Source organism: Candoia aspera, chromosome 15 (genome assembly GCF_035149785.1).
Source record: "Candoia aspera isolate rCanAsp1 chromosome 15, rCanAsp1.hap2, whole genome shotgun sequence".
In the NCBI taxonomy this organism is placed as follows: domain Eukaryota; kingdom Metazoa; phylum Chordata; class Lepidosauria; order Squamata; family Boidae; genus Candoia; species Candoia aspera.
In genome coordinates, this window is record NC_086167.1 from 5,995,848 (window position 1) to 6,008,612 (window position 12,765).

The 12,765-nt window shown below is 43.7% G+C and overlaps 1 protein-coding gene across 3 annotated transcripts in view; it reads right to left on the reverse strand.

Annotated features, from left to right (window-relative positions):
• CIT (citron rho-interacting serine/threonine kinase) overlaps positions 1 to 12,765 on the reverse strand; it is a 94,644-nt gene that overhangs the window by 50,543 nt on the left and 31,336 nt on the right. For all 3 annotated transcript variants that reach the window (XM_063315403.1, XM_063315402.1, XM_063315401.1), the window contains exons 14-17: positions 12,418 to 12,471; positions 10,077 to 10,130; positions 7,687 to 7,827; positions 7,140 to 7,265 (exon numbers count right to left, since the gene is read on the reverse strand). In XM_063315403.1, the coding sequence (XP_063171473.1) occupies positions 7,140 to 7,265; positions 7,687 to 7,827; positions 10,077 to 10,130; positions 12,418 to 12,471 (375 nt within the window). The remainder of the gene's footprint in view (positions 1 to 7,139; positions 7,266 to 7,686; positions 7,828 to 10,076; positions 10,131 to 12,417; positions 12,472 to 12,765) is intronic.

Below are 12,765 nucleotides of genomic sequence, written 5' to 3' on the forward strand. Positions count from 1 at the left end.
GTTCTATTATGCATAGGGTTGCCATGAGTTGTAAACGACTTGATGGCAACTAACAACAACAACAACAAGAGAAACTGTCAGAAGTTGGAATCCGGGACAGAGACCAAACAGTGATGTCTAAGATGTCAAGAAACATTAGCAGGTGTCAGCAGCATCAGAAAACAGAAAAACAGTGGCCATTCCCAAAAAACTGTAGGACAATGATAGAGCCACAAATAGCATTGTCCTACAGTTGCTTTGCAAAAGGCCACTGTTAATAAGATAACTACTTTTTGCATTTCACTTCCAATTGACTTCATGGCTGACAGTTCATCAGTTTTGCACACACACAAGTTACAGATGCATATAGAGGCTGAACTCCGAACATCACTTTATGCATCCGATAACACGGGGTGCGGCCCGTAAACAATTATACAAAAACTGTCAAGAGCCTCTTTTTTCAATAAGAGACCAGCATGTATCTCTCTGAAAACTGTTTAAAAACACGACAGTGATGCTATCCCTTCAATCATGTCCAATTCGCAGCGATTCGATAGATCAGCTCTCCCCCCATTTACCGATCTCGTATGCTTCTTTTATTTGTCTTACGCTCTGGCTAAAGCAAAAATATATCCTAAGGCAAAAAATCAAAAATAAAAACCATGGCCCATTTCCCAAAACGTCTGGATCCTTCTAGAAAGTCAAGGAGTGCAAGTTGAAAGTCGTTACAGACTTTGGGGCAGAGATAAATCACTTGGAAGATTCCTCTCCAGCAGCTCCTACTCAGCTGCCCCTACCTCTGTTGCCATAGCCACTGACAGCATCCACCTACACGACTGAAAGCCCAGGAAAACAGACACTTGCAGCGCATTCTCTTGAGGCCTGCTCCCTCCTCCTCCTCCTCTTCTTCCTCTTCTCCTCTTCGAAGCAGACCCCCAACTTGAGCAGTTGCTTGCTTTGGGGAAAATGCTCTTTGCTCTCCCTGTTCCCAGACACAACGGTTCTCAGACCAGTTGGCCGGTAGTGATTCTCCAGCATCTCAGGGTACATCTTTGATTAAAACAATAAAAACCCAAACAGGCTGCTGCGGATTGACTCAAGACCTCTAATGAAGAAGGGATCCGGCTGTACCGCTGAGCTACAATCCTTTCTGCTTCGCGCGAGACAACATCGCCTGCCTACATTTAATCTCGCCCTAATTAGGAGAAAAACTTGCAGGAGGAAAAAAAAATGTGAAACGAAAAAGGATTAAGAAAAAGGATTAAGCAGAACACATCCAACTGGGATCACTCTGTAAAGCCTGCCTAAGAATGAAACAAATGTGCCCATCACTTTGATAAGCACAAAGAGACTGCAGTAATTGACAAGGAGGAAGTTATACAGGCAGTCCTCGCTTAACAACCACAACTGGGACCAGAATTTTAGTTGCTAAGTGAAGCGGTCATTAAGCAAATCCGACCCAATTTTAGGACTTTTTGCAGCAGTCATTAAGCGAACCACATGGTCATTTCGTGAGGCACACAGTGGCCTATAGATTTTGTTTGCCAGAAGCCAGCCGGGAAGGTAGAAAAAGGCAATTGCTTGAGGCTGTGACAGTCATAAATGCGAACTGGTTGCCAAGCTCCCAAATCATGATCATGTGACCACGGGGACGCTGAGGTGATCATAAGTGTGAGGACCAGTTCCAAGTCATTTTTTCCAGCACCGTCACAAGTCAGAACTATCACTAAACAAATGGTTGTCAGGCGAGGACTACTGTATCTTGCCAATTGCCCAGTCTCTCTTTAGGGGCTCCAGTTTATATGCTGTCTCAAGCATTCACAGTGCAAGAACTCACAGGAAGACCTCCACCCACATACTGTTGGATGGAGCCCTAAGTCTTATGAAAGAAGATCCCCCCAGCCTCTTTTTTATTACAAAAGCTGTCGGCAGCCTTGCAGAGTTTGAGATTTCTTTGCCAAATTGGAAAACTCCCCAAATCCAGAGGAAGTCCCCAGAAAGAGAGCTGATTATAATGGAATTGGGCTCGGTTGTCATCAGCCACTGCGGCAGCCCACCTCCAGGCTGCGAGGCTCCCGCAGGTTGAGGATAATTCCCGCACTAGGAGATGGCATTTGAGGGGGACTCATCTGGCCGTTTCAGAGGCTTGTTAACAGCAAGCTCATTCATTAGTCGTACTCTGCCTTTTCTACCATCGCTGAAGCCTCACTTCTTTGCAAACCACTTCAAATGCTACAGGTCGCCTACCCGAGGAACAGATCCTTCCGATCAAAAGCACGGGAAGTGTACACACTGTGTGCAGAAACAACTTTTTCCAGACAGTCTGTGTCCAAGCTGAAGCCCATGATTCACATGTTCTATATATGGAACAAAGTGGGGTTCTTTTGCTCCAAGACGAGGTGGGTTGCAAGGGCAGATGAGCAAGTGAGGGGAAAAGCCAAGGGTATGAGCAGCAGCTGTGGGGAGGCAGAGGAAAGAGGAAAAGGAAGGTACGGAGAAAATTGGGGGCAGGTCAGCCACTAGGATATACTATGGCCCCTCCTTCCTGCAGGAGATTGGTGGTGGCTGAAAGGGGCAGGGGAAGCTGTGAGATGATCAGGAGATGACAGAACTGGTGGGATAAGCCCCACCACAGACACCGGCAGTGGCAGCAGAGGACAAAACATCTTGGGAGCAACGTCTGGAAGCATTTGGCTGCTCCCCTGCTTTCCCTAAATTTTCTACGTATATGTCCTAGAGCAGGGTTTCTCAAGCAGGGTTCCGAGAGAGGTCCCTAGGGGTTCCCTGGGAGATCACGATTTATTTAAAAAATTATTTCAAATCCGGGCAACTTCGCATTAAAGAGGTAAGTTTCATTCTTTATTTTTAGTTCAAGAACATTGTTAAGGCATATATACAGGCCTACCCATGAAACAAATATCACAATTTTGTAACTTCTGGCCTATATTTGAGCCAATGTGCAGGGGTTCCCCGAGGCCTGGAAAATATTTCAAGGGTTCCTCCAGGGTCAAAGGTTGAGAAAGGCTCTTCTATAGTGTAAAGTATTGGAATCTAAAGCACCCTTGCCAGCTTCAGGTGCCAATACTGAACACATCTAATGTGTACACGTAAATACATCTGTATCAATGGGTATTTTGACAACATGCCAACGCAGAGCAAAAGAACTCTAATCAGCCAGAAAGGAATTTTTGCCCTTGCAAAATATCACTACCATTAATAACGGCGGGAACCCTAGCAAGCTGCACCACAGACTCAGTGGATTATCTCTGGAGAAGAAAGAGTTAAGATGATTAATCCTGTCCTTCTCCAACACAGAAAACACAGCAGATTTCGGAACATGGGCAAGGCTGCCAAGACTCCTCAAGCTTGGCTTTGCAGGCTTTATTGCCATTTAACTCAAACATATGATGTGCAAGGAGTTGACGAAACAGGCTTTGTTTGATTTGGGAGCTTCTGTTGAAGCAACTGGAATCTGAAGCTCTTCCATGGGAAGGAGTAGTGCTACAGTGCACTCGACTGACACTGAGGGAAAGGCCTTTGGCAAATCCTGCTGCAAAGGGAATTGGAGGGCCCTGGCAGAAGATGGTGGGTCTGACTGGAAGTTTCATGATTTCTGGCCTGTCTAACAATTCCCGTGAATGGTGCCCTAGAAATACAGGTATTGCTAGAACAGCTTTTCCTCTGTCAAAGATTGGGGCAACCCCCCCTACCCAGCCCTACTAAGGAGCGCTGTGTCCATCAGAAGGTGGCAAGCTCTTAAGGGAAGAATTGTATTGGATACACATCTTACAAACATCTCTCCCCCCCACCCCCGACTTTGATGTTAATAAGGTGGTCAAGTGGCACCACATGGACACTTTTACCTTTACCTTTAGGGTTTTGGGTTCAAAACCCCCAAAAAGGAAATGGCAAAAAAAACAACAAAAAAACAACAACAAATGTTTCTCAACAACACTGTTAAGCTTGTGTGGAGGAATTTGTGTTTTACTGTGTGTGGTGGTGTGATGGAGTTAGGCTACCTCCCTGATCTGTTGTAACACCAATGAACATTTGTTCTATGTTATGGCTTAAAGCAGTGTTTCTCAACCTTGGCAGCGTTAAGATGTGTGGACTTCAACTTCAATTCCTTGCTGGCTGGGGAATTCTGGGAGTTGAAGTCCACACATCTTAAAGTTGCTGAGATTGAGAAATACTAGCTTAGAGGATTGAATAGGTAACTGGTTCACGCCCTCCAGTCCCAGCTGCCCTTATTTTGCATTTGGCTTCAGTTAATGGATTTTAGGTAAAGGTAAAGGTTTCCCTTGACATTAAGTCCAGTCGTGTCCGACTCTAGGGGGCGGTGCTCATCTCTGTTTCAAAGCCGAAGAGCCGGCGTTTGTCCATAGACACTTCACAGAACGCCGTTACCTGCCCGCCGAAGCGGTACCTATTAATCTACTCACATTTGCATGTTTTTGAACTGCTAGGTTGGCAGGAGCTGGGACTAGCAATGGGAGCTCACCCCGTCATGCGGATTCGAACCGCCAACCTTCCGATCGGCAAGCTCAGCAGCTCAGCGGTTTAACCTGCAGCGCCACCGCATCCCTAACTAATGGATTTTAGGGTCCTAATAAAAAGCAGAAGTAGATCCTATCAGTCTCAAACTGCCCACACATGGTAGAATTTCTTGTAGATTATCATAATGAGGACTCAATATGATAGAAGCCTATGGCTTAGCTCACGCACCTCTCTGAGCCACTCTGTAGTTTCTTTTGCTTGAGCTTAGTGGGTCGAGTGAACCAAGCTGCTATCATTTGTGAAATGGATTTATAAGCCACCATGGCTTGGCACAATGTGCCTTGAGATAACTGCATCCACTTGTGCTCAACAGCTTCCCAAATTTGGGATTGCTAAAAAAACTCAGGATGGGATCTACGTTTTATAAATAAATCTCAACCATGGCTCTATAGGTAGGGGAAATGGCAGCATGGACCACTGAAATTTCTGGAGAACATTGAGGGTCATTCCTTCGAGAAATGGTACACTTTTAGGGCTTTAGAGCCTTTAGAAAAAGTGTAAAAGCACAGTAGAGCGCCGTGGGGAGAAAAGAATGTTAGAAGCTTTGTAAATTTGCGTGGAAAAGCACTGAAGCAGAGAATTTGTTTTCCACTCTCTCACAATACTACAACTTCCATGGATTCATCCTGCAAAATTAAACTGGAAGACATTCAGGACAGACAGGTTCTTCATAGAGCCCATAGAGAAAGTGCAGAATTCGCTCCCATGAGATGGAAGCTGTCAACCCACACAGCATCAAAATCGAACGAGCAACTTTAGGGAGGACGATGCATTTATTTTTGGATTTCTACCTTGCCTTTCTGCCTGAAGGCAGCAAACAGGAAACAAAAGCGAGAGAGCAGTGTAGCAGTTAAAGCATGGGATTTCAACTCGGGAGAGAGGTTCAGGATCCCTCTCAGTCACCAAGCTCAAGACATGACTTGGGACAGCCACACGATCTCAGCCCATCTTGCTTCCTGGATGGTTGTTTTGAAGATGAAAAGGAGAGAGACCCTCCTTTACACATCCCTGAACTCTCAAACAAAAAGCAGGACAGAAAAGCAAGAAATGAAACCAAGTGCCACAAAGTTCAAAAGCCAATTCAACAAGAAAAGCACTGGTATAATAGGAAAAACCATCATGGAAACTATCATTCATCACCACTGGAGTTGGTCAGATTGAGGCCATCTATAAATGCTGTTAAAGAAATAGATAAGTGGGGTTTTATTAGTCAGGACAGCTATATAATTCCTGAATTAAACTGAGTTCCTGTAAAATAATTGCTAGCTATCATGGCTAGTTATGATGCAGAACAGAACCCCAACTAAACCCAACCAGGCTACTCTTAGGTCTGCAAATATTGTAGGAAGAAAGTCTATGGTAGCCAAACCAACCAACCCCAGGAGTGCAGTAGCACCTTTTCTGACTAATACATTTTACTAAAAGGTATCCTTGTGATTAGTGTTTCTCAATCTTGGCCACTTTAAGATGTGTGGACTTCAATTCCCAGAATTCCCCAGCTAGCTATGCTGGCTGGGGAATTCTGGGAGTCGAAGTCCACGCATCTTAAAGTGGCCAAGGTTGAGAAACACTGCTTCTGATCTTAGAACTGCAAGAAGGAAACAGAGACTCATTTGCTGCCTCCAAATCTGATCGCCTTACCCCCTCATGAATTTGTCAGACTTGGCTTTTAGAGGAGAATCAAGTTTGAAAGGTTGGCGGCCTTCCAGAAATTGTGCAGAGGAGCCATCCATGCTGAATGGAGTCTAGAATATCACAACCCAAATGGATGTGGGCTTCAGTGAATCATTCATGTAAAGAAAATCAGTTATGCATGAGTTCGTATTTTACACAAAACTCCCACGTGACTTTGGGCCACTTTCTCTCAGTCCAGCCTGCCTCACGGAGTTGTAAGGAAGGAACACCATGTAGGCTATCTTGAAATGAAATAAAAGAAAGGTTGGATAAAAGCCTAATGTAGAAATGACTAAATAAATAAACAATTGGGTTCACATAATACGATAAGCCAAACCCAAGCAAATTACATTTGACTTTCGGCCACATACGTATGACGCGACAGAATCTGGCTTCACATAGCCATGGTTAAGCATGATAACTGAACCCAGCCTATGACTGGGCTTACACAACCGGCTAAGGCATGATGTGTTTTATGATTTTGGCTTAGTAATAATGCATGAACGTAGCTATAGTGGTTTGTAAGTCATAGCTTATGGCTTAGTGAAAGGTATGGATCCACCCAGTGGTAGTTTATTCAACAAACTAGAGTTAAAATGATGCAAGTATCACATACAAATATCAATGTATAAATACTTCTACTGGGGCAGATTTCCATGACTGATGGTTGCTGTCAACCACCATTGAGAAAAACGGAAGGCTGGTCTCTTGGTGGCTGGTCTCTTCTCTTCCTCCAAAGCAGCAACCACATAACTGTTCAATACCATGGACCCAAGCGTTAGCAAGGAACCTTCCATAAGCTTTACCTGTCTCCAGCTGCAGAAGTTGATCATTTGAAATCTCAAAATCGTACAGCTTTTTCTGTCTTTAACACTTCCCACCAACATCTCACTCCATGAAAACTCCACTCTTTTTTCATTGCTACCCACCAGAATTTTATCAGCCATCTGCTGGATTTGCTGAGACTTTGTCTGGATATCTTCTTTCAGTCGGTTCTCTCGGCGTTCCACTGTCTCCAGCCGCTTCACTTGGTTCTCTAGAGAATGGCGTCTTTCCTAGCCAATGTTCAAGAAGGCAGAATGAATGCAAAAGGAATCTGGGTGGCCACCCAACATATTGCCATCACAGGAAGACCGTATCTCAGACCCTTGGATGATGAGTTTGAGTTAAAAAGCCAAAGCCAGTAACTGAATGCAACAAAGAAGAAATGCCCATGATTTTAAACTGCGACTCTGCCATATGACCTAAGTTTACCCAGTTCCAAATCAATGAACTATAGTTTCCTGCTACAAGCACAGGTGACCACAAACCACGCATGCCCTCCAAATACATCCCTGACTTAATCTAAACTTGGGCTCAAATTCCCCCAACGCAGTAACCTTTGAACAAGCTTCAGTTAGCAAACAAGGTCAGGCTATGACCCAAGGATTTTTGTTGCGTCTGAGCCACGCTTGTACAAGTGACAACTCCGCTAACCTCTGCTTCCAGCAATTTCTTTTTCATGCTTTCACTGGAGTCCTCCCGGTTTTGCAATTTCTCTAACTCCTTCTCCGCTCTCTCTTTCGCTTGCCGTATGTTCTGAAGCAGTTCGGTGGCTTCCGAGCTGGCTTTCATGGCCTTAAAAGATCGATAATGATGCAGATCAATGCTGATCGTTGTATACATGTGTGAAAACACTGAAGCATTTCAGTAACAATTCCACTTTTTAAATTTATCACATCATATGCTTTGAGATATTATGGGGGGGGGGAAACACACTCAAAACACTGCTCCCTACGTTACTCTTATTTGACCAGAAGGAAGGAAGGAGAGAAGTGTGGTGCTGAAGTAGAATTCATAACATCTCTCATCCCCAAAGACCTTGGCCCAAGTACTAGATTCTACCCCTCTACATTTATGGCTGTTAATGATTCCAATCCAACACTCAACTCCTTTCTCCTAAGTAGTGTCAACACCACAATAGGGAGGAAGAACATGAAGCTGAAAGATGTAAAAGCTGCGGAGTTGTGGTGTCATGAGACTTGGCCTATCAAGCATTTCAGCCCAAAGTACCAATGAATGCCAACAGAGTCTAGGAGCAGCAGAAAAATCTTTGCTTAATTATTTTGTAGAGACTGACTCAAACCCAGCTCCTGGTGACTCTGCAGAATTAAGCAGAGTCGAAACTCTGCTAAAATACCAGACTATAATGTTCCTTACAAGTATCCAGAAATACACTCAAGTTAACAACCTTTACCAACCTAGCACCTTCTAAATGTGTTGGACTATACTTCCCACCAGCCCCATCCAATATGGCCATTTAGCAAATGTCTTTGGGCATTACACCAAAATTTTAGAAGATCATCTGTTTGCCTGCTCTGGTCTAAAAGTTCAGTTTCATCACTGGGTTCACACATCACACCAAACCAGGATCTTTGAACCATTGTTCATTGTTGAGATATAATATCCTGGTTCATATAAAATGGCTAAATTCACTCACTGTGCTGAGCCAAAACCAAACCAATCATAGTATGTCCCAATGTGAAGTGTCAATTCAACCTACAGTGGATATAGAAAGTCTACATACCCCTGTTAAAATGCTAGGTTTTTGAGATGTAAAAAAGTCAGACCAAGACAAATCAATTCAGAATTTTTTCCACCATATAACATATAAGCTGTACACTTCAATTGAAAAACAAACTGGAATCTTTTAGGGTGAAATTTTCTACATATATGTACTAGAGCAGGGTTTCTCAACTAGAGTTCCGTGGCACCCTAGGGTTCCATGCGAGGTCACTAGGGGTTCCCTGGGAGATCATGATTTATTTAAAACATTATTTCAAATCCAGGCAACTTCACATGAAAGAGGTAAGTTTCATTCTTGATTTTCAGTTTAAGAACACGGTTAGTGCATATATACAGGCCTACCCATGAAACGAATATAATCATTTTGTAATTTGTGGCCTCTATTTGAGCCTAAATGTGCAGAGATTCCCTGGGGCCTGGAAAATATTTCAAGGGTTCCTCCAGGGTCAAAGGTTGAGAAAGGCTGCTCTAGAACGACAGAAAAATGGTCTTGTTCTTCTTCTGTGTGATATCCTTTCAGGAGTTCAAAGAGTGCTATGAAGCTATGGGAAGGATATATGGGTTGGACTCTTGACAATCTTGCAGAGAGAGATCGATGGCCTGTTTAAGCCCACACAACCAGTTGTCTCTAACATCACACCCTGCAGCCTCTGCATAAAACAGTCTTTCCAAGCAAATGAAGTTCAAATTTGACATCTCATCGTTGCAAAACACACCTCAAGACTGTCCAGGGACTGATCTAAAGGGTTGCACAGTTGGTACAGTAAAGGCAAGAAAGAAAGAAGTAATGGAGTCCTGAGTTATGATTTGGCACCTACCCCTTCAAGAAAATTAGAGCCGAATTACACAGCCACAACCTGTCGCTGTCTCCAGGCTCATTATGTTATCGCAAGGCAGCCCTGACTGCTGAAAAAGCTCTCACCCGGTGCAGCGGGCCCGACTTGGCCTTCTAAAGTTAAATCCCTACCAAATATTCCAAGTCTGACTCAACTTTGTTTTTAAAAATAAGCCTGGGATGACATGTTGTGAAGAGGAGAAAGCACTGAGATCATCACTGAGATTTCAAATTCCAGCCCCCCTGCACCCCCCCCAGTCTCTCCTTCCTATCTACAGTGGAATGACTAACTCTGTTTTGGAACACAAGACACTGTTCCACCCTCCTCTGCATTACAGCTTGCAGGGAAGTCTATAGAGGAGATTTATAAACTGTGTAGGGGGAAATAAAAAGACTTCCCCCTCACCAACTTTTAACGGAAAATCAAAGCCATTGATTCTCCAGCTCACCCGTAATTAAATCTTACCTTTGTCAGCTTCTCTTGTAGCTCCTGAATTTTGACCTGTTGTTCTGCATTGATCTAGACAAGGCAGGAAGGGAAAGAAAATGTGTAGGGGGTGGGAATCACCTTAAAAGCACAAACAAGCTTTACTGGCACCTTCAGTCTCATTTCAGAGTACCAGACCCTAATGATACTGGCTCCCCTTTAGATCAGTGTTTCCTAAGCAAGGTCTCTGAACTCCAAGGGAATAAGAGAAAGAGCCTCATTCCGATTCAGCGTAGGCCAGTAAATGGTACAGCTTTCTCTTTTCAAGGTAAGGAAGCCTGAGGATTTTGGGAACACAGAGGATGCATTATATATCTGCCAACAAGCCATTTTGGTACAGCAGCCTATTACTGGTTTGGCTGGTTATCTAAATTCAGTATGTATATCCCTGATCTCTGCAACTTTCAGCCATGCTCACCAATCTTCTCTGTCCATTCTCACCAGCATTGATCCATCTTGAACGCCTTCTGCTAACCTGCTCCTTTCTTCCTCTGAACTGTTCACTCTTCCACCACTATTTCTAGCTCCCCTTGACCTGGCTTTTTACACATCTTCATTCTTTGTTCTCTTCTTTCTTCCTCCCATTGGATCTAAAAAGCTCAGCTAATGGCAGATAGGCACAGAATTTTGGGCCCTTCCTTCTCATAGGGATAGTATGGCAGTTCAGCCACCACAGCCTCTGTCTGTCACAGTGGAAGAAGTTGAACCTGGAAATCCCCTTGCATGTTCAACAAATAGGCAACAGAATCGGATTAAATCCCCATAGGCCATGCTTTCTCATGCCAGAACACCTGGGGTTACACTCACCAGTAACTGCAAGTTTCACTTTAGTAAGAAAGAGGTCCTTAACTGATGTCCTTTCCACATCAGGACCTAGCAGAAGTTTGCCTCCATGGCTCTCCAGCCCATAGCATTTCAAGCTTCTCCTCAGATCTTTTCTGTGGCATTTAATCCACAGCCCCTGCTCACCTTGGCTCTCCTTCCTTTGTTTCCACACCTCTATCACTCCTTACTTTAATCAACTGCCCTCCAGCTGCTTCTTTCTTCATTAGACTTCTATCTTGCTCAAGGTGGTACCCACGTTTTCCTCCACAATAACTATCCTTTCAGGTAGGTTGGCCCAAAGTCTCTCAGTAAGATTCATGGCTGAGAATAAACTTGGACCTGGGTCTCAGGCCGAATCCTTCACCATTCTTTAGTCATTCCAACTCCAACTTACCTACCTACTCTGTCCTTTCAGCTATCTCTTTTCTAATCACTATTAGACTTCAAAGGCCTTTTCCCTTTCATTTGCTACTTGTTTTTTTAGCACTCTGAATCCCTTCCCTCTCCATTTCCTCAAATACCTGCTTCCTAGTCTTAGGTTTCCCTTGACGTAAAGTCCAGTCGTGTCCGACTCTAAGGGGCGGTGCTCATCTCCGTTTCTAAGCCTTAGAGCCGGCGTTGTCCGTAGACACTTCCGGGTCATGTGGCCAGCATGACGACACGGAACGCCATTACCTTCCCGCCGAAGCGGTACCTATTGATCTACTTACTTCCTAGTCTTAAGTCCCCCTAAATGTTTCAATTTATTTATGTATTTATTTAAGGAACTTATAAAACTACCCCACTCACAATTTGTGGCTCTGGGTGAAATACATCGATAATTTTTTTTAAAAAACATCTAAGTCAAAAGATTAATACAATACAGTACCACTGTCACAAAACACAATCAATCATAGCTAAGGCTGGGTATAGCAAACACTTTCACAACAGAATGGGCTTATCTAACATCCGGGTCTGGTGCAATGTTCCTCATTCTTAGATGAAAGCCTTCCATGAAACTCCTGTCTTCATCTAGCCATCCTGCTTCCAATTTTCCCCTGAACATTACGCTGAGCTTCTCTAATTTGCCTTCTCCACTTTGCTTACACAGCTCAACATCTCCCTCCTTCGCACAGTAACTCCTTATAGCCTCTAAGCTGGTGCAGGGATTTTTCCTCAGCGGCTGAACATGCGCTTCAAGTCACAGGGCTTGAAATTTTATAAGCTGCCTAAGACTGGCAGCTACTCATATGAGGATAAAACATTCATGACAGTTCCATATAATGTTAATGCAGTCAACAGGGCACAGGAGCTTCATCGCTACCGCCTGTCACAAAATCCCACTTTAAAGTACAGAATACATTTGATTTTATGACCATACTCTCACAAAACCTAAATCCAGTGAGGATCACCTGACTAGTCCCTAGCTGAGAATCAAACTGCAGATCAGTCAAATGCTGTATTTATTCTGGGATTTTATCAATAGCCACAAACAAAATGACACTCATACACATACCTTCTCCAACTTGGAATACAGCTCTCCTACTTCGGTTTTTCCTTGATCTTTAACCTTTTGTGTGAGGGTTAAACAGAAAGTGCAATTTAGTAATCGGGTCCAGATAAACAGAAATCTATGCAGTTCCTGAATTTCAGCGTCCTTAACCCCACCCCCGCGTTATTTGAGAAATAAAGGTGAAAACTTGCAGTAACTGCTATTCAGAAGAAAGAAATAGAGTCCGTCTTTCTTAGGTAGATCTCCTTATTTACTTGCACTATTGAAAAAGAGGCATGGGAAATTGACAAAAGCAGTTAAATGGAGTAATTTTGCCCAGCGAAGGCAACCATGTTGGGCATAAAGGCATCT